The sequence below is a fragment of the Pteropus alecto genome, unplaced genomic scaffold (genome assembly GCF_000325575.1).
Source record: "Pteropus alecto unplaced genomic scaffold, ASM32557v1 scaffold276, whole genome shotgun sequence".
Classification (NCBI taxonomy): domain Eukaryota; kingdom Metazoa; phylum Chordata; class Mammalia; order Chiroptera; family Pteropodidae; genus Pteropus; species Pteropus alecto.
Genome location: NW_006438074.1, coordinates 3,198,431 through 3,221,107, shown reverse-complemented (window position 1 = coordinate 3,221,107; position 22,677 = coordinate 3,198,431). Strand labels below are relative to the sequence as shown.

General features: G+C 36.6%; 1 protein-coding gene across 2 annotated transcripts; it reads left to right on the top strand.

The window, feature by feature from the left end:
- The first annotated feature begins 8,834 nt into the window (after positions 1-8,834).
- Positions 8,835-22,232, top strand: ZBTB25 (zinc finger and BTB domain containing 25). 2 transcript variants are annotated; one of them, XM_025049091.1, is made up of 3 exons: positions 8,835-11,652; positions 14,530-15,473; positions 20,200-22,232. In XM_025049091.1, the coding sequence occupies exons 1-3, from the start codon at positions 11,480-11,482 to the stop codon at positions 20,244-20,246; spliced, it is 1,164 nt and encodes a 387-aa protein (XP_024904859.1). In that variant the 5' UTR covers positions 8,835-11,479; the 3' UTR covers positions 20,247-22,232. The 2 variants fall into 2 exon arrangements, with proteins under 2 accessions (XP_024904859.1, XP_024904858.1); XM_025049090.1 differs by having other exon boundaries at positions 8,836-11,652; positions 14,530-22,232.
- The last annotated feature ends 445 nt before the right edge of the window (positions 22,233-22,677 follow it).

Genomic DNA, 22,677 nt, shown 5'->3' with positions numbered 1-22,677 from the left:
CGGCCCGGCCCTTGTGGGCTGCTCTTGGCTCAGTCCCTCCCGCCGTGAGCCGCTTGGGGCGGTGGCGGCGGCCTGCAGCTGCGCCGGTCGCGGGACAGATGCAAGTAGCTGGGGAGAGGGGTGTTTTTGGTCCGTTTGACATGTCAATCAGGGCAAGGAGGAAAATGGCAACCGTGAATGAGCGCTGGGCGGAGGGTGCCCAGAGTTGCCCTTCGGTGTCGGCACAAGGCGGTTGTCCGGGATTGACGCAGGCCGGGCCCGCCGCAAAGGCATTGAGCCCTTTGCTGGGGGCCGGGCTGCAACCCCGCGCGGGCAGCCCCGAATAGCTTGTGGCGCAACCCCCCGCCCCCGACCCCCACGGCCTCTTCGACCCCTCTCACAAGTGGGCGGGTCTTCATGTGCAGCCTGCGAGACCGTGCGGCCACTGTCCTCCCTGTACCTCCCCACCCCTTTTGTGATTACCTTGTGTCTAGAGCAGGAAGTACTCTGCCCTCCCATAATTCATTTCTTTTTTCAGATTATATCAATCTCATTCTAAGCATGTCGAGTTTTTCTTTTTGAAGTTTGCCCCATCCATCACCACCTTTCCTAGCTGTCGTTTAGAGAAAACAAGTTCTCGAGTTGCTTAGGCATCGCCTAGCGCTGTACCTGGAACTTAGTAGCAGCTAACATGTTTCATAAATCAACGCCCGGTTTCCCCCAAGGGATTAAAGTTGGCATTCATTCTCTTGAGAATTAAGTGTTTTGAGCAACGCTGTTCATTCTCACAGGATTTTGTCAAGTGCGTAAAGTACACTTTGTAATCACAGATTTTAAACCTGAAAGGTGATTTAGAGAAAATCCAGTTTATCCCTCTTTTACAGATGAGGACCCCCGGCCTAAAGAGCATGTAGCTTGAACCTCCTGAACCTCCTAAGTAACTGGCCTCCAGGGATCCAGAAGCCTTGGTAGTCACACTGTGCTCTCTAGCACACCAGGAGTGCAATGCCAGTTTAACCCATTCACTGTAGACACTCCACCAGAGGTGTTTATACTTGGCTTGTTCCAGGTTCCAGTGTGTGATGGCTCTGGTATTTTAAGAAATGGGGTTGGCACTATTTTTAGGTAGAATAGACTGCCCGGGATGTATTTTGGAGCTCAAAGCCTGTCTTCCCCTCCCCCGCACCCCATTCAGCCCTATTCTCTGCAAGAACAACCAACTTTTGCAGCATTGGTTGCTTCCTTAGTTAAGGCATCAAAATGCTTTTTAGCAATCTGGATATGTTTAATTAAGAGAACTATCAATTCATTATCAGACATCAGAACAATGATGGGATAGGACATGGAACAGATTAGTAACAATGGCTGGCAGATTATCACGAAGCAGTGGAACATAATTGGGATGGTCGTGCAAGAAAGGCCCATGGAGTCGGGGTGTGGACCTCACAGACTGGCTACACCTTTTTGCCCAGCCCTGTCCTGAATGTCTGTTTGGAGTATCTATTTGGAGGTAGTGGAGCTGGATTCTGCTCAGATTTGGTTGCTGTTTATTAAGTACCTGCAGTGGCTAGCTGCTTTCATAAATGAATTTCCAGTACTTACCAAAAAGGAGGTAGTATTGTCGCCATATTACAAAGAGGAAACAGGCTCAGAAAGACTTGGTTGGCTTCAATGATGCAGTCATTTGCAGTATTCAAGCCTCCATCACTTATCCACCCAAGTCCAGTCTATGCTCTTTTGCACTATATCTCACTACCGCTTCAAGCCAGAAAGGGGATGAGAGAATCGCCTGTGGCTGATTTATTGGCGCCTGTGGTTGCCCAGAGAGGCTGAGCAGGACTTTCAGCTGCCCTCTGTGCCTTAGAAAGTGGAGCTGTGTGCTTCCACCCTATCTCCTGAGGGGAATGCGAAGGAGCCAGGCTGTCTAGCTGGGGAGGAGGGGCCCAAGTGCCTTGGCCGTAAAATATCCTGGTGAGAGCTGTGCTGGGAAGTGTTGCATAATGCCCTCCTCGCCACTGAACCAAAGTGATTTATTTACTATGGTCTGTAGGTGGTGCTTGACCATCTTGTTAAAGAAAAACGTGTTCATTTTAGTAATAACAGGGCCAGAAAAGAGTTTGGGATTTTATATTATTGCAGGTTTTTTTCTTTGTCTTAAAAAAGCAGTGCAGGTGCTCTTATCTCGATAAATTATAAAGTACTTCTAAACCACTTCCTGTGCCCTGTTTCTGCTTATTTATTCCAAGTTGCACATGAATGTCAGTCTTTTGAGAGAAGAATGCTAAGAAAAATACTGCTTCAGTTTATAGTTAAGAGCACAGGCGATGGAATCAGCCCTAGCTTTTGATCCCTACTTCATACCATTTGCTGGTTATGTGTCCTCAGCCTGTAAAATGGAAATAAAAAGAACACATATAGTTATGGTGAGGATGAAAAGAAATAATGTACATAGAGCCCTTAGCACAAGGCCTTGCATATAATATTTACTCATTATAATAATAGCTATCAGTAATAACTAGAACAGCATTATTCCCTCTGGGATTGGATTGCTACTTGAGCCTGCTTGAGGAGAGTGGGGGAAGAGGAAACAGTTTGAAGCAAATATCAGTTTCAGGATTATTAATGGAATTTAACTCTCCCTTTGCTCTCAGGAATTTTTTTCTTTTTTTTAACTTTATCTGGAGAAAAAGTGTTTATAGTGTTTTTGAAATTTTTCTAATTTATTTCTTCCCTGCTTACAAATCAATAGACAATTACTTTTTGTTCCTTCTGAAAAATTCTAGACACTTTAAGCAAAGTGTTTCATTAGCCTCTATGGATAATGTGTTTGTGGAACGCTCCATGGCAAAAGTATTGGTTCACCTATATTCAGAAGTTATAATCATTCTTATTTGTACTGTATTCTAGGTCTGTACTAGCATTGTCGTTTTCCAACTTTCTCCTTTCAGTATCTGTTTTTTTCTTTCAGAAATAATAGTTTTTATTTTTTTGGTGGACTAAGAAGAATCTTCTTTCCTTCTCAGAGTTCTGATATTTTTAAGGTCCACTAGCAGTTTGCACTCACGGTGTTAGCATTCTTGTTTGCCTGGTACTGTGGCTTTATCAGACATCCCACATGTTGGTTAGATGGGGGTTAGAGATGTAAGGCTGGCTGTGTCTGCCAACAGGCAAGAGGCCCCAAACTAACGTTTCCCTGTTCCGTTAAAGGTTTCTAGAGCATAACTGCTCTTCCTGTATCATCTGCCACATCTATTTCTTACCTTCTTCTCTAATATTTTCAATGATTTTCATAAGCAGATGCCTTGAATTACTGCAGATTTTACCTCAACCATTATTTTTAGATTTGGAATTTCCATATTATTTATAGGTGTAATGGTGTATGAGAGTAAACATCTCTTTTTCCTAAATACTTTTTATTTTTTATTTAAATTTTTTTTATGGCGACATTGGTTAATGAAATCCAATGTTTCAGCGGCACACTTTCAAACAGTAAGGAATATGTGTGTGTGTGTGTGTGTGTGTGTGTGTGTGTGTGTGTGTATATGTATATATATATATATATACTGTGTGTTCACCTCCCATAGTTAGATTTTTTTTTTGTCACCACATATTTGCCTAAGTACTTTTTTAAAAAAAGTTTGAAAATGGTGTGTTCCTCCTCTGCCCTCAGTGCCCAGCCTGCTAGCTTGGGAGCATTTTTGTTTCTTAATCTAGCTAATTATTTAAAGTTACGATTAGAATTCTAATTGTTGATTTTTATTCATTTAATGTAATTGGCATAATTCCCACATTTTGAGCATTTCTTGTGAAGTTGCTTTTTTCCCTCTAATTTTAGGGTGTGAAATATTCTCTAGAGTTTCTTTGGTCCTCTCTTCTTCTAACTCAGTGACTCTTTACTGAGGCATCTTATTAGAATCAACTGAGGAGCTTTTGTAAAAAGTACCTGTACTTCACCTCCGGCAATTCTGTTTGGGTTAGTCTGGAGTAGGATTCGGGCTTCAGTACCACTCTACATGGAAACTTTTATAATAGCAATAAGAGCCACTATTTAAGATAAAATTATTTCTGCAAATATTCTTTCTCTAGGTTATAAAATGTTACACCTCCACAATCATGTGAAAATACCATTAAAAAGTTAAAATCATTGTATAAAGTCTTTTATCATGTACCAGCTTGAGTATTTCTGCTTTTACCTTCGTATTTACAGTTGTGATTAAGTATCTCAATAAAGGTGTATACATTTCCTCTGTCAACTTTCCTATTCTTAATGATAATTAATGAAGTCATAGTGATAGGAATTACAGAGAAAATATCTAAGACTTTTCCACAGAAACAGACATCTTATTCCTTCTGTTCCTTTTTTTTAAATTAAAGATTCTAACAGGAAAAAAAAAAAGATTCTTATAGCTTGAGAGAATAAAAGCTGTGTATTCCAGGACACCGTTCTGGCTACCATGGATCTGAGAGTCCAGTCTAATACAGTAGATTTCTTTTAATAAATAAAAATAAATGATATTGAATATCAAGCTAACTTTGAATTAAATATACTAGTGTAAAACTGTTCTAGATTACTTAGTTTGAGCTAATCCAGAATTATTGCACTCTAGTAAGTAAACAAGGTTTTTGTAGTTTCTCTTAAATATCAATCCTAACCCTATTACTATTCTATAAATACCACTTTATAACAAAGCATTTTAAAATGTATCGCTCTTAAATTTTGGCTCTAGTATTTATAAATATAATAAAATGATAAAATATTTTTCTGCAACCTCTCTCACATCTTGAAATTTCCACCAGAAATTCTCAAATGTAACTTTTAAGATCTTTCTGTATACATAGGAAACTTTGGCTGTTCCACATACTAGTGAAAATAAAACCGAAGGTCAAAGAAATGAGCAAATGCTATATAAAAAGCCTAGCTAACAATTTGCAAAGTAGGTTGTATTAGAAAATGTTCTCAGTAACTTTGTGATGGATCGGCTCTGTTGACCTGAGGTACAATCTGGTTGTGTTGCTTTAAAACATCAAATGTCTGTTAGTATGCCAACAAGTTCCAATGAAAAGAAACTATTATGCATAAATGTTGTGTGTGTGTTTTTAACAGGTCAGAATTTTTTTCATTCTATAAACTTGGAAAATTTATCCCCTTATTTGATTCAGTATATTTGTGAAATCTATCAATACATATGTTGAAAGTTGTAGATCAAGATTTTGAAGAAAGGGCACTGAGTTTAGAGTCAGACTCGAATAGAAGTACTCCCATCACTATTTAATAGCTAGTTGTCTGACTTTGGGTGCCTTTCCTTCCATCTCTGAGCCTGTGGTTCCTCAACTATAAAGTGGAACTAATTCCTGTTCCAGTTCCACATAGGATCATAAAAAGATAGTGTGGGGCAGAGGTTCTCAAAGTATGGTTGAGGGACCCCTTGGAGGTTGCTGAAACTCTGTCAGTGGGTCTACAAGGATCTTTCTTTTGCAGGGCCAAGTTCTCTTAATATACTTGAACCAAAGTAGCAACAGATTGAATGCAGAAGCAGAGAAAAGATCCCAGCTGTATTTTTTAAAGCCAGATACTGAAGAGGATTGCAAAATATAAAGCAGTGCCACTAATCTTACTTTAAAATATATATATATATATTTTTTTATTTTAGGAAAAAATTTATTATCTGTGTTAATATGTCACAGGTTTATTGTTATTTTAAATAAATTTTTTAAAGTTTCTCACTTCTAATTTCTCATATGGCGAATATTGTTAAGATAAGCATAACCCACATAAGTAACAGCTTTTCACAGTCCTTCATACTTTTTCTTAAGAAGGTAAATGGATCTTGAGACCAGAACTTTTTAGAACTGCTGATAAAGGGTAATGACTGAGTAGTTCCTATTAAGATTTGAGATTTATAAAAATAAAAGTTTATAGTGTTACTGAGATAAAACTAAAAACTTGAAAAAAGTTTAAACTGCCAGATGTCATTTGTGAGTGATAAAAAGCTGGCAGAAACTGGACTGAAGTTTCTGGAGAGTCTACACTTGGAAGAGGAGAATAGCAGTGGATAAATTTTCATTTTTATGCTTTTTATCCTGAGAGAAGGCCCCACTTGGTGACAGGAGGGGATGGCTAAAACTGGAATAACCTGTAATCTTGAAGAGGACAGTTTAGAGTGAACAGATAGCTGGAAAGTAAGGAGAAAAATTCTAGAAAGTATGTGGTGGGAGTGGGAGTAGGGATGCTAAATACTGTATATAAACTCAGCGTGAATCCCTTGCCAATCCCTAAACTTATACATGTGTAGAATAGCCTTCAGACAGCACGCCTAACACTGAAAAATCTGAACTGTAGAGAACAAACTTGGAGCTAAGTCCATCCAAGTTAATTGTCTGTAAAAACAAAAAAATCAGTACTCTTTGGAAGAATATTACAGAATCTAGAGTCTTTACTATAGTAATCACAATGTCTAGGATATTACCCCAAATGACTAAGTATATGATGAAACAGGAAAGTATCACGCTAATTAATGGAGATTGACTCCAAGATGACCTAGAGGTTGGATTTGGCAGGGAAGATTTAAAGCAGCCATTATAGCTCATGGATATAAAGCAAAATGAGTTTATAATGTGTGAACAAATAGGAAATCACAGCAGAGAAATAGAAACTAAAAAAGAATAAGATAATTCTAGACCTGAAAATGTAATATCTGAAATAAAAAATTCACTGAGTTTGTTTAATAGATTAAAAATGACGGAATCAGTGAACTTGATAGATTAATAGGTATTTTCTCATCTGAAGTAGAAATAAGTGTACATGAAAGTTCTCTACAAACTTCATAACATCAGGGATTATATAGATTTCTCTCAAGGCCTAAACTCACCTATTTCCTTTGTGTATTGACTGATTCCAGTTTGTAAACCAATGCTATCTAAATACTTTTCAAGTCTCTCCCCTCACCTCGACCATTTACTTTTCACTCTCGGAAAAGGATATCTCTTCTCCATGGCTAACTGCTATACTTACACTTTTGATTGTGTTCCTTCTGGCTTCTAGAGATTCCACCCTTTATCCTAAAAGTCGTCTTCAGTCTGTAGCATCCTCAGTGTCTTCGTTGTACTGACCTTTTATGGCCTCTGCTTTCTAACATCTCACATCCTTGCAGCCGGATAGTTTGCTCTTGCTGTTAAATGTTTCAGAGATCATCAGAAACCTCTTGGTCACCATACTTGGGGTTGTGGGAATAGGCCTCATCCCCATGTTTTTCTGTAGCATTTTCCGTCATTGCCACCTCCTCCTACCAAGGTTCTCACTTTCCTTCACATCCTTTTTCCTCCTCTTCTGTCTTATTGTCTTGTCTGTTTTTTAAAGGTTCATTCTTGGCCTTTTTTCCCCCTTATTTTACTCAATAGTCACATTCACTCCTGATGATTTAGTCTTGTCATTCCAGAGGACATCCTCTCTCTAGCCCTGCTCTCTCTAGAGCCAGTCCAGCATATCATCTCCACTGATCATTAAACATTTCTACTCAGATGTCCTAGAGTGAACACCTTGAACTCAATGTGTCAAAAACTAAACTTATCAAGCCAGTTTCTATGCCTCTTCTCTGGCAGTCTGGGACCCTGCCTTTTTATATCAACACCTAGCACATGGCACTTACTCTGCAAATATGACCTGAAGGAATGAACGAAGTCTTACAGTTAGCCAAGCTGGAATTCTGAGACTCACCCTTGACTTAATCTCTGCGGCTGACCACATCCAGTCTACTGTCAAGTTAAGTCAGTTTTACTTCTGGTGTATCTTCTTGTATACCTTCATTCGCACTGTCATTACTTGGATATTGCAGTAGGTTTCTTGCTGATCTTTATTTCTCCGTGGCCTTACCTTGCTAATATTTTAAATATATTACAAGTAGACCAGTCTTGATACTCAGGCCTAATTATGGTGATGATGATGATGATGTTACTCAGGCCTAATTATGGGGATGATGATGATGATGATGATGACGACGACGACTGGTATGTATTGAATGCTTTCTATGGGCTCCCTATTTCTAGGTGCATATATGCATCATCTTATTAATATATCTAAATAACCTGTAAAGTAGATAGTGTAATTTTCCATATTTTATAAGTGAAACAGAGGCCCAGAGAGTTAAGTGTCAGGTCAAGATCCCATGGCTAAACGACAGAGCTGCAATTTTAATCTAAGCTGATTCCAGAGTTTGGACTTTAACTACTATGCTGTTATCCCTCCCACAGAAAACAACATAGATCTCTATTTCAGACACAGCTGCAATATCTTTTAGTTTTAATTTAGTAACCTCTGTGAGCTGACCCCATCTCTTATTATTCACTTACTTTTGTTTTTTTCTGTGCCAACCTGAATTCTTCAGTTATCTATATATACATACCCCTCCCTGTAATTTTACTCTTTCTAATTTTTCTGCCTGCAGTGTTATGTTCACCTTCTGCCTATTCATCTAAATCTAGTTCAAACAGCTTATTTTCCATTGGGTCACCTGTTATTTATTTCGCTCTCATAGCATGTTCCCCAAACTGCTTTTATGACACTTGTCACTTCATGTCATAATTACTATGTTTTATCTCCCCTATTAGCCTGTAATCTTGATCGCAGAATCTATGTAATTTTTTCCCTACCCTCATGCCTTGTACAATGGGTGCTTTCAAATATTTTTCCTTTATTAAATTTTTCTTCAAAAAATATTTTTCATTAAGTGAATTTAACTGTTACTCATAGCCCAGTAACCACAAAATTTTTTATATATGGCTTTTTAGTGTGCCATTTTCATTTCCATATGGTTCAATGGTTCATTATACTAATGTTATGTATGTATATACATCTATATATACATGCATAGATATATCTATATTTATATATATAAATATATATAACTGGTAAAAATGTTTATGATCTGGGGGGTTTTGAGACAATTTGTAAGGCTAGTTAAACCATTTGAACCATTCATTGAATCTAAGACAGTTTTTCACATACTGAAATCTCTAGAGTTTTATTTTGGTATTTTAGTCTTCCTATAAATTGGTGATGTATTAGAATCAGGGAAATGTAAGTACAATAAATAGTGGTTTTTGGTTAAAAGGCCTTTGGGAATAATACCCACACTTGGATTTTGTTTGTATTCTTAGAGGTAGGCTCAAGTCTCCAGGTTTCGTTATATCGTTATTTCTTATTTCATTGCTACTTAAAGGCTTTTAAAATGAGAAGGTAAGGGATAAGAGATTTGTTTTTGTTTTTGTTTTTTAATTGGGGAGAAATAGGGGAAACATGTTTGAATAAGTAGGTTTTTTTTTAAAAGTAATGTTTAATGTAGAATTAAGCAAGTTGCAGGATTCCTAAAGTACAGTATTATTTGTAAAAAATTTTCAAACATCCAGAACAGTACCATACCTTCTTGAGGGATATATACATATGCAGTAACATCATGACAATATACAGGAGAGACATAAACATCAAATTCAAGATGGCATTTACCTTTGGAGGCAAGGTTGGTGCTGGGATAGAATGAGGGAGAGATGCCAGGGGCGTCAGGAGGGTCTCTACCATGTTTGCAATGTTTACTTCTGCGCTCAGTGGTGGGTGGTTAGGTGGGTGCTACATTGTTCTCTGTACCTACTTGTCCATCTGAAATATTTCATAATTTAAAAAAAGGAAAAGGTATATATGTAGGTATGTCTGCTATTAAACTTCTATAAAAGGTTTTTTAAAAATTTTAAACAGTACAGTTCCCCCTACCTCTAACTCCCTGCTCCCTAGTTTCCCTCCCATAAACGAACATTTTACTCATTTCTTTGATGCTTCCCAGAGATATATACATAAACAAGAATATATTTATGAGTAATTTCCTCCCTCCCCCACCTTTAAAAATAAAATAACCACTCCACCCCTTTTACATAAGTGGTAGTGTTTCTTATTTTACTTTGCTTTTTTTACTTTATATATCTTGGAGATTATTCCATATTGGTACATTAAATATGTAGTTTTAATAAAAATAGATTTAACTTTTTATCAGTAATAATCATGTTTATCTTTACCAGTCTAGACTTTATCCACTAAGTATAAATGTTTGTTTCGCTGTGTCACATTTGTTTAAGTGGCAGGAATCCAGATTTTTCCCTGATTTCTCTTTCCAAATATTTCTGAGGCTTCCTGGGGTCCCTTGATGTGTAACTGGACTGATGGTTCCCTTGGTTCTTCCAGTCATGTTCCCTCTGGGAGGTAGAGGGGGAGGTCGTTTGAGTGCCTGGGTTTGAATACTCTCATCTGTCACTTACTAGTAGTTTGACCTTGAGTAAATTAACTCTGTGCTGCTGATTCAGTTTCTTCATCTGTAAGACACTGAGTACTCCCTTTCTCATAGAGTTGTATTAAATGAGTGGAAATTGCCTGATAACATAGGAAGCACTATAAAATGTTAGCTATTTTTACTATATTATCACTCAGCTGTCTGCTGCCCAAGCTACTGCCAGTCTCCAGACAGCCAGCCCCACACTCTAATCACTGACCTCCTTACACCTTGGTCTCCCCGGCTAGTAAGGAAACTTCATTCTCCTTTTAGAATCTGCTTTTTCAGTGGAGGCTCTCCTGGACCCACAGTGATGCCCTCTATACCACAGCCGCCGTCTTTCTAAAGCACCAGGGCTCTCTGCAGAGTTGGGGTGGAGAAAGTGATAAAGCACAGCTTCCCACCTGTTTGGAACCATGGAAGTCTTGAATGTCCTTGCTGCTCATGCTAAATTTCTCTGCCAGAATTCTTTTGCATGTTATTCCTCATGCATGATTTTTTCCTCCCGAGGCCAGTGCTCTCATCCTGCATTCTACTTCCTTCAGGAACCTCCATGCATGTATGTATCTGAAGTCAGTTAAGATCAGGGTTTAGGTTCTTTCCCATGGGGCTCCCGGGCCCATGTAAATCAGAGGATGTGGCTGAGCATCTATTTTAAGGGCTCCTGAACTTACTGTGACTGATAAGTTTCCCAAACATTGTGTGATAGGCCAGTGTCCCCTGAGCACACAGGATCCCTAAGGCACAGCGACAGCTCTAGCCTAGCCAAGACATACTTATTAACATTTATAGCTAACATTTGAATAGCTGTTTCCAGTACAAGGTGCTTTTCACATAACTTATTTAGGGATAAATATCTCATTCCTATTTTTCCAGTGAGGAAACAGGACTAGAAACATTGTGGTTACCTAGATTTAAAAGAACAGGCCTTATGCTCCTATATCATTCATACCAAGCAACCTTCTTACCAGATGAAAAAAGTCCATATATATTTACAGCTTCAGTAGAGTTGATATCAATTGTCATAATAGGAGGACTTAATGTTAGGTTTGGGGTGAAATTAATAGTATTGAAAACTTTTGAATAATTTCATTTAAATTTAGGTCTCCTTGTATTTTGTAGGTTTGTGTGAACTATAACCAATTTTGCAAAAAAAAAAACTTTATATTGTCCTTTTTCTCAGAATCACAATGGACACAGCTAGCCATAGCCTTGTCCTTCTGCAGCAGCTGAACATGCAACGAGAATTTGGTTTTTTGTGTGATTGCACAGTTGCTATTGGAGATGTTTACTTCAAAGCTCACAGAGCAGTGCTAGCTGCTTTTTCTAACTATTTCAAGATGATATTTATTCACCAAACAAGGTAAGGATGTGCTTTTTGTAAATCAGATGAATTTTAATGTTGTGGTATATCTAAACCTTATAACATCATTTTAGGGATTTTTTTGTTATGGAGTCACCTTAAGGAATAAAAAGAAAAATAATAAAACAAACAAAAACCAAATAAACAAATAAATAAAACCAATAAATAAGTAAAACCAATTTATCAGTAATTAAATGCAGCGTGAAGGATTTATGGTGAAGATAAGAGTAAGAAACAAAAGCTCAAATTTATTGAAGGCTTATCCCATACCAAGCCTTAAGTATTTACCTGATATAAATTCTACCGTTGTCCATACTATCTTAGAGAAAAAGAAACCAAGACTGAGTAGTTAAGTAACTCGCCCATCTAGGATTACACAGCTAATAAGTAAGACTCATGTACATCTGTGGTCTTAAAAAGTTTTGCTCTTAATCACTAAGTTGCTGATTTCCATTCCATAACACTTTCATAGCAAGGTTTCAGTGTCATAATTCTACCCACTTTATATTCCATATTACAGTTCAAAGGTCATTTGTTTCAAATATTTTTTCAAAAAGTTCTTTTGGATTCAGTTTACCCTAACATGATAAATAAGTAGTGGGAGGGCTGGAAAGTGCTATTCAGATTTTGAGCTCTTGGTAAAGAATTCCTTTAATACATCTTCCATTGAAAGTGATAGAATATTATGTTTTTTAAAAGGACTTTACATGAAATATTTAGGATTTCAGCACCAATTATACATTTTTATTTAATTGCTCACTCATTTAACTATTTTTGAGCACTTACATGTCAGGCACTATGCTAGACCTCAGTAACAGGTAAGTTATACTCCCTGCCCTCAAGAAATTTTTAGTCTAATAGAGATGCAATACATATAAAGAAAATGATTGCAGTATAATTGATCTCTCTGCCTCAGTTTCCTTTTCCAGAAAACACTAGAATAGTGTACACACGCATGCTGTTGAGAAGATTAAATGGATTAATAATATTAAAATATTTAGAACAGGAGCTTCACACTGTTAGCTGCTGTTATTAATAATTAATGTGATAAGTCCATAATAGAAATGTTGTACAAGGTAGAGTGGAATGTCAGCAGCCCTATTTTGAGAAGGTTGAAACAGGTTTTACAGAGGCCCTTGAAGGATCTTGAAGGATCAGGAGTTGTTTTTCAGATGTAAAGGAATGCAAGAAGGTACACTGCAGGCAGAGGAAAAAAAATGCATGAAAACATACAGATATGAACCAGGCTAGATTAAAATGATTGGAATGTATGGCACAAAGAGGATAGGTGGTTAGAGTAGGTAACAGGTTATGGGTAGCCTTTTCTGCCATGCCAAAGAGTTTCCTCTCTGACCTAAGTGTCATTGTAGAAACTAGATTAGAAACACTACCTTCACATCAGTCTTGTCCAAGAGCTGTGAGTTGATTCAGCTCCCATCACCATGCTAAACTAAATCCAGGAGACACAAAGGTGGCAGTTGTGCGGTATCATTGGGCAACTGAAAATCCTCAGTTAACAGCTCTGTGCTGATATAAAAAACTCCTGCCATAGACCATGGCAGTGGGTGGGTCAGAGCTAAGAGTGAAGGCCAAGAGGGAATCCTGAGATATCAGGGCTAAAATGGATTGTCAGCATACTGACACCCAGTATTATCTGATGCATTGTCACAAACTTCTGCTTCAGGGAAGTCCAGTCCATTGACCAGTTCCATTGTTCCTTAACATCCAGCATTTCCCTCAGGTTGTCTTTATCTTAATTTTTCGAGATGTTTTCCTGATTTCTTGTTACACAGTTATTTCTATCTCTTATCTGAATTCTAGATTCATATATAAAAATTGAGTTTGAAACTTACTTTAAAGTTTTTCAAAGTTATCCTGGTATTCATTTGTGATTTAAAGAGGAGATATACTAATATAGTGTGGAAGCCAAAATAAGGTTAACATAATTTAAAGTCTAAATGTTACCAATGTCAGCACACCCTTTAAAATTTTTTAAATATTTTTATTGTAAAATATATGTAACACAAAATTTGCCATTTTAACCATTTTTAATTGTATAAGTCGGTGGCATTAATTACATTCACAGTATTGTGCAACCACCACCACTATTTATTTTTAAAACTTTTTATCACCCCAAACAGAAACTACTCGTTATAATAACTCCCTCTCCTTCCCCCGTCAAACTCCTGGTAATCTCTAGTTTGCTTTCTGTCTCTATGAATTTTGCCCATTCTAAATATTTCTTATAAGTGGCGTCATACAAAATTTGTCTTCTTGTATCTGCCTTATTTCACTTAGCATAATGTTTTCAAGGTTTATCCATGTTGTAGTTGTATCAGAACTGCATTCTGTTTTTTGGTTGAATAATATGCCATTGTATGTACACGCCACATTGTGTTTATCCATATATCCGTTGAAGGACACTGGGTTTCTACCTTCTGGCTAATGCTGTACTCAACACTGGTGTATAGGTATTTGCTTGAGTTCCTGTTTTTGGTTCTTTTGGTTATAGACTCAAAAGACTGTTAAGTTTCTTAAAATCAGGGTACCTATTTTATTTATCAATTTTCTACCTCCTGGCATCTAGTATCACTTAGGAGTCACTACATAAATGTAGTGAATTAATCAGAAAATGAATTAATCAGAAAATCTGTGTTTCCTAACTTTAGGCAGTAGATTGAATACATGATGAATGGTTGCTGGGCCATAAAACTGGTATACAATGAAAATTTAAGCTTTGGTTTCTGTGTTTCATCAAAGCAGATTGCTAAGTTTGAACTTCTTAAGAAAAAATTGCTTTAGCTTAAGACTGTGTACTATTAAATAAAAAGCCAACTGGGTTGTTTCATTTTTTGTGGATCTGTTTTTTTTTAACAGTGAATGCATCAAAATACAGCCAACTGACATCCAACCTGATATATTCAGCTATTTGTTACACATTATGTACACGGGGAAAGGGCCAAAACAGATTGTGGATCATAGTCGTTTGGAGGAAGGGATTCGATTTCTTCATGCCGACTACCTTTCTCACATTGCAATTGAAATGAATCAAGTGTTCTCACCAGAGACTGTGCAGTCTTCAAATCTGTATGGCATTCAGATCTCAACGACCCCAAAATCCACTGTCAAACAAGGGCTGGAGGTGAAAGAAGCTCCTTCCAGTAACAATGGAAACAGAGCTGCTGTGCAGGGTGACCATCCCCAGTTGCAGCTTTCACTTGCTATTGGGCTGGATGATCGTACTGCTGACCAGCAGAGGTCCCGGCCTGCCGCCCAGGCCTTAGAGGAACACCAGAAGCCTCCAGTGTCCATCAAGCAGGAGAGATGTGACCCAGAATCTGTAATCTCTCAGATCACACCCTCACTCTCATCAGAGGTAACAGGTCCCACTCTCACCGAAAGCAGTATCAAAATACACTTATGCCATTACTGTGGAGAGCGTTTTGATTCCCGTAGTAACCTAAGACAACATCTCCATACCCATGTGTCTGGATCCCTCCCATTTGGTGTTCCTGCTTCCATTCTGGAAAGTAATGACCTTGGTGAAGTGCATCCACTTAATGAAAATAGCGAGGTTCTTGAATGCCGCAGGCTCAGTTCCTTCATTGTCAAGGAGAATGAGCAGCAGCCTGACCCCTCAAACCGGGGGACCACAGAGTCTTTGCAGATCAGTCAAGTGTCTTTGATCTCGAAAGACACAGAGCCAGTAGAATTAAACTGTAATTTTTCTTTTTCAAGGAAAAGAAAAATCAGCTGTACCATCTGTGGTCATAAGTTTCTCCGAAAGAGCCAATTGCTGGAACACATGTATACACACAAAGGTAAATCTTATAGATATAACCGATGCCAAAGGTTTGGTAATGCATTAGCCCAGAGATTTCAGCCATTTTGTGACAGCTGGTCTGATAGCCCCCTGAAAAGTTCTCGCTTGTCGCAAGAACAATTAGACTCATCTTGTGCCTTAGAGTCAGAGGTCACACAAGAAAATGTGGACACTATTCTAGTTGAGTAGCAGTTTCTCCAGAATTTTTATATCAATTTTGAAAAAAATTTATATGCATTTTTTATTCATAAATTATTTTCCTCAATTTCTACTGACTTTTTCTTTACCATTTATTCATAGTTTTAATACTGTATATATTAGGTCACCTGAAGTAATTCGTGGCTATTAAAATGTAATCTTCAATTAGGGCTGTGAACTTTTCATAAATTAATTCACAATTTAGAAATCAGAAACCAGTATAGTAATATGGTACTTCAGAGTAAATATTTATAGAATTTCTAAGTTTTTCCAGGTTATAGAATCATTAAAAACAAAACAAATTAACATGAAGTAAATGAAATATTTTTTAAAGAATATTCTAGGCTATCACTTTTGGCTATTTCACATAAATAAGCCCCTATGAGGATTATTTAGAAATATTTCCTGCCATATAGGAAGCTAATGGTTATTTTAATGCATAATTATGATATAATGTATACAAAATTGTTTTAAGGCATAGATATACCAAATCATGAATAGTTTTAAAATTACATTTTACTTACTAGCTCTGCAACATCTTACATGGCTTTTATTTATCATTAAATGTTGAGCATAGCTCATTTTTAATTTAAAAAATTTAGTTAAAAAGACAGGAAGAAATCAGACAAAAAAGAAAAAAAAAACCCAAGAAAGTAACAGTAAGATACATACACATAGATGAACATACAGAGACAGAGATTCAGATAGATCTGCATTGACTAACGCCCCAGTGTTGTTGCTTTAATCTAAAGTGTTTTCTTAAAGACCTTAAGAACAATTGAGATTTTTTTATGAATGGGGATTTACAAAAGTTTAAAGAGAAAAACGATAAAAAACATATTATCTTTATACCCTCAGTGTCAGAGCATTTTCTAGGCTGAGTTGATATTAATTTTCTAACAATCACTTGAAAAAGTAATTTTTCAGTGATACAGTTTTCACTTTTTTCTGGTCCATAAAACCAGCAGAGTAGATAGAATCAGTGTTCTAGAACTATTTTTAAAATAGGTAGGTTTTTCTCTGTGAATAAACTTAACTCCCTTTTATAATGGTGAAAGTTAGAAAGCTAAAACCCCAGAAAAATTAAAACTGATAGAGTAAATAAAGATTCTCCTGTCCTATGTAGCTGGGAAATAACTGATCAAACCTCTCACAAAGGATAGATCCAAATTGTTTCTGAAATGTTTAAATATCAAATACTAGATGGTGAAGAATAACAGAAGAGAGAGGCTTCAAAACAGCTTCACCATTTTTGTACGCTGCCCTGTGAAAAACTCTAAGCCTCACAGACATTTTAATCTAATCAACTTGGTTTGCCAGGCTTAGAATTAAACTGCATACAAAACTCTTTGAGTTCCTCAGTGACTGCATACACTGAGGACATTTCCTGACAACCTTAGCGTTCCTCGACAGCATCAGAGTTCATTCAGGAGGGAGCTCAAAGAGTAATCCAGCTCATTCTAAGGGTACAAAGGTTTTCTCTGGATGAACAGTGAGTTTAGCCGAATTATGAAGTCATAAGTTTTTCTTGAGGGTTGAATGAAGAAAATCACTGGGCATTGTCTAACGCAGTAGAGTTTCTGCCTTAGACAAGTGAGTAAAGCCTCCTGGGGTCAGTATTGATATGTGTTGAGTGCAAATCTAACTTGTTATGGATGTAGGATCAATAGGAGTAGTTAAATGTGTTGCTCTTTGGGGTCAGAATGTCATTTAATCTTAGACTTAAATTATGTAAGCAATTATGCACACTCATACTGTCTTCAAACATTTTATCTCATAGGATGAACATAAATATTAACATTGATTTCATGTATTTTAGGCTATTCAAGATCTATTCCCTAGCCGTCTTCAAGTGAAATTTTATTTTTCTCATTAAGATAATTTTTTCTGATTTTTCTTTTCTGTATTCTTTACTAATTGCTCAGTTGTTATTAGTCCTTGACACAAGAAGTACATAGCTAAAGGGTGGGATTAGGGGTATACAGGAGTTGTGGAGTAGGGTAGCAGTTCAGGGTAGGATCTGGAGAAATTGTAAGAATTTGCTTGTGGCCGATTGGCCATGATAGACAACATTAATTTAAAGCAGAAATGTATCTACATTTGTTGGATCTTGAGAAAATAGAGGTTAACTGTATTTTTATTCTTATTCATATAGTTTTTTTATTTTTAATTTTTTTCTGCCTTTATTGAAATATAATAGACAGTTAGTTGCTTATATTTACATTGTATAATTCAGTGAATTTTTTCCAATTATAGTTGGCATACAATAATATACCAGTTTCAGTTGTATAGCATAGTGATAAGAGATCCATATAATTTGCCAAGTGATCACCCCACTAAATCTAGTACCCTTCTTTCCCCTTACATATTTATTACAACTTTATTAACCATCTTCCCCTTGCTACACTCTACATCTCCATGTCTATCCTGCAACTATCCATTTGTACCTCTTAATCCCTTTGCCTTTTTTTACTGTCCCCCTCAACATCCCTCTCATCTAGTAGCCCTCAAAATAGTCTCTGTATCTATGAGTTTATTTCCGCTTTTATTGTTATCTTGATAACATTTGCTTTGTGTTCAAAGCAAATGTTCATGATATTCTCTCTCTTTTAGGAAGTAGAAAAATGTTAACTCGTTTTATAGAAAAAAAAAATCCCAAAAGCTGGGTTCTGGAGAACCAGTGAATAGTGGAGTGGGGGCTGACCAATTTTTTTTTCATTTGTTTAACAGGCATATTTTTTAAATAGCTTATATGACTAATGCTGCGCTCTGGGTGTATTTTTTTAAAGTATGATTTCTCACTAAGAAAATCTGATTTGTATAAAAAAAGTTTTTTCAGCTAAACCCTTTAGATTTGACTACATCATCTGTAAAATGGAGCTAATACTCTTACCCATTATGGTATGGGTTGCACAATGATTACCAAACTCTAAATACTGGAAATGCTATATGCACCTTAATCAGTGTATCAGGCACATACTAAACAGACATTTCTCTCTTGGATCAGCTTAGAATCTTCCTTTCTTTCCAGAAACAGACTATTTCACTACTTGTTCTTATTAGCACGTTGTCAGAACTCATCTGATAAGTGCAGTCTGCCTTATGAGAAAACCAAAATTTCTTGATTCATATCTCTGAGGTTGTTATTTCTTGCTCTTATTTTCTGATTTCCCACCTGTAAAATAGATATAAGCAATCCCTACCTCACAGGGGTGTTGTGAGGATTTGTATTAAAATTGCGTTAAGTGCTTAGTAACTTAACTAACCATGTAAAGAAAAATTCTATAACTAAGCCTATTAACTTCTATATTTCAACCTGTAAATTCTAGAATGCCTTAGAAGCAGTCATATACTATTTAATATGTGATAATTCATTGACAAACTTTATTTTTTACAAATACTCTAGAAACAGCAGTGTTGCCAGAATTCCTATTCTAACATAGTTTAAACAAGGAGAATATTAGTTCTTTTGCATTTGGGGGAATAACACCTTGCCATTCCAGCTTTACTGAAAGTTCTCCTAAATGTGTTGTTTACACCTAGGAAAAGGAACAAAGCAATGGAGAAAATATCATTTTCTTTGATGTAGGTCGTTATAAAAGTAGATGGGGACAAGAAATGGAGTGGGGATAATAGCATAGTAATTCATTAGGTTCTATTAAAATAATATTGGAAAGGCTTCATTTATAACTGAAGGAAATACATATTAATCATGGAAAAAGCCTGAAAATGTATAATTCCATTAACATTTATTTATATGGGCATATTCTGGATGTTGTAACTCAGATCCTTGATAAGTATCAATTTTTTGTCATAATTGAGGCAAAAAAAAATAGGTCATGTTAAGAGTTTTCATAATGTGACTTGTCTTTATGTGTTTAAAACTAAATGTAGCTCTATGGTATTTTATTATAATTTTTAAATTTCTAAGAGTGAAATCTGTAAGGGATTATTCCCTGTTGTACTTCTGTGTTTGTATGGTTGGACTTTTTGAAAATTGGTGAGATTAAGCAATTCCAAGCCCAGATATCTTAAATACAAGGAATCACAAACTGTGATTTTGTCTCCGAGACCTGGAAGAATCCATTGTGCTTCAGTATGCATCTGTGCCATACGTGATTACTTAGTAGATTTTGCTCTAGTGCAACTGACGCTAAATGTCATCAACTCTTCTATTTTGTGCCAAGTAAAGTTGTTTAGTCAGATTAGATCAAATGTCAAAATACTTTCAGAGAAACTTGGATTTCAAAAACTTGTCCAATAATAAAGGCCCAGTGAAGAAATCTTCAAAGCACAAGTAACACATAGCAAAACACGGGAGACTGAAATCAATAATATATTGTATGGTTAAACTCTTCTACCTAATGTACTGTGAGTTTGCTTCAGAAGCATTCTTTTAAAAAGTTTTGTATGGAATGAAGATAGTGGATTTTACATATTTTATCATGACAAATAAATTAATGTGACTCGATCATAAACATAATCTCGTATTAGGTCAGCTTATAGAATGTGTTCTTATTTTACAGCAGTGTCTGCCAAATGTCTTCCTAGTGTTGAGGTAAGTGCCGGGTAACAATTTGGATGTATCATGCAAAAATGTATCTGTGAGCCCAATTCTTATCAACCATCATCCAGCTACCATCTCTGGAAAGAAAGATAACATCTAGTCATTGCCCAGAAGTTTTCTTGCTTTGCTTCTGTCTTTCTTCCCTATTTATTCTCTACTGTATCTCCTCCAAGTAACATAATCTACAACAGTGGTTCTCAACCAGGATATATTAAGGTTCCCCAGAGAAACGAGCCAACAGGATGTATGTATGTGTGTGTGTGTGTACCTCCTGGCCAAGTTGAGAGAGAGAGAGAAAAATTGATTTACTATAATGAACTGGCTTATGCAAATATGGAGGCTAAGAAGTCCCAGGTTCTATATTTGGCAAACTGGAGACCCAGGAAAGCCAATGGTATGATTCCAGTCCAAAAACCAGCAGCCCCACAAAGGCAGGAAAAGACCAGAGTCAAGTACTCTCAGAAGGGTCAACCTTTTTGTTCTATTCAGGCTTTGAACTGATTGGATTAGGGCCACTACCATTAGAGAGGGCAGTCTGCTTTATTCAGTCTATTGTTTCAGATGTTAGTCTCATCCAAAACACCTTCACAGACACACCCAGAATAATGTTTGACCAAATATCTGGGCACCCCGTGACCCAGTCAAGTTGACACATAATGTTAGTAATCACACGGGGTAGTCTCCCTCACCATAGGGACTTTTGGCAACATGGAGATGTTTTTGGTTGTCAAACTGGGGGCGGGGGGGGGGGGGGGCGTTGAGGGAAGAGTACTACTGGCATCTAGTAGGTAGAGGCCAGGTTTGCTGCCAAACATTTTACAATGCAGGGAATAGCCCCACAAAACAACTGTCCAGCCCAAAATGTCAGTAGTGTTGATTTTAATACTGTTTTTACAGAATATGAGATGTTAGTTCAGAATTAAATTCTGTTTGTATTATCCTTTATCCCAGCTTTTAAAAGACAAAAATGATTATTAAAAATGAGAGATGTATTAAGTACCAAAACAGTTTTAAATCTATTCATGTAATATTTGAAATAAACAGTTATGCCTCTAACAAGGTCTCTGTGAAATTAAAATGTGATTGTATATTGTAATTTGTGTAAATTTTTAATCTGCCCAAAAGGTGGCACCAATGTACCTTTTAAGACTTACTATGTCAAATTTAGCATCAGTATCTGTTTAATTCACTATTTGTTTAGTACTTAGCTACTCTTATTACCTTGTTTTACTGTATAGAGTCATGACTGATGAGGATTTTCCTAGAATCCGATATTAGGTGCCGTAATATTTTGGCATCCCTCTTGGATTGAGATGCTTCCAATTTACATGTAAATATATTATAGCAGCAGATAAACTTTTTAAAATATCACATTTATTGTGATTGTTATATTGAGCATTTCTGAGGATTCTTGTAAACTTTGGAATTTGTCCCAATCATATTTGCTTTTTTATCAGGCACCAAACTCAGTTTTTGGTTTTATTCCTGGTCAGGAGGTAAACCCAGAGATAATTTGAGTAAATACTCTCTTGTTTCTTGCCTCTCGTATTTTTTCACATCCTCATCCTGTGAATTATTTTCTGGAATATATTTTCTTTTTTAACTATGGTTCAGTAACTGACTTTCTAAGCTGGTGTTCTTTATTCTTTTCTTCCCTCACTTCTAACCAGCTATAATCTCTGAGTAAGATGAGACCTTTATTAGTTATTTTGCATTCAACTCTTCTTGCCTTCCAATACTAAGTGAATATAGTCTCCCTCCCCCCCATCATTTCTGCTTGCAATATTATTATTAATATTATCCTAGGACTTTGTACCTAATCACCAAATGCTTCTCTTAAATTTAGTTTATAGCTGATTAGCCAACTTGGAGAATGAACCCACTTCCTCTCAGATAAATTCTCTTCTATTGTTTATTCAGTGTTGAAACTTTTATTGTAACAACTTGGTACTACTGCATCAAAATAATGAAAATAAAGTATCTTCCCTTAAACTGTTAGAAAAATGGTGTCCTTTCGTGTCAGAAATCTGAAAGCATGGCAGTGTTCTGGGAGGGATTCTCTGTACAACTGAACTGGTCCTTGCTTTCCTGGGACCTGGAGGAGAGGCTTATGCAGGAAGGAAGCCTGAGGAGGCCCTCACCAGCTGTAGTTGTCACCCCTTGGTTTATGTTATTACTGAATTTCAGGAAGGTCGTGTTAGATTTGTGTGGACCAAACAGGCCTTTGAGGAATTTAGCTATGCCACATTTTTCTGTAGCAGAAGCCATGTGGCACTTAGTCCAAACCATATGTAGGTAAGTAAAAAAAAATTTGTTAACTGGCATTTTGTATAAGTGCCTTATTAGAGAGGAAACTCTAAAGAACCTATGGTGGTTCTTTAGAAAAAGGATATAACATTTGCAGAAGGACAAAGTTTTACAATGCGGGTCGAAGATT

What these genes read in the sequence shown, in the direction of transcription:
- ZBTB25 (XM_025049090.1), top strand. Translation starts at nt 11,480, where the DNA reads ATGGACACAGCTAGCCATAGCCTTGTCCTTCTGCAGCAGCTGAACATG. An exon ending in ATATTTATTCACCAAACAAG is followed by an intron (nt 11,653 to 14,529) that starts GTAAGGATGTGC and finishes TTTTTTTAACAG; the next exon opens with TGAATGCATCAAAATACAGC.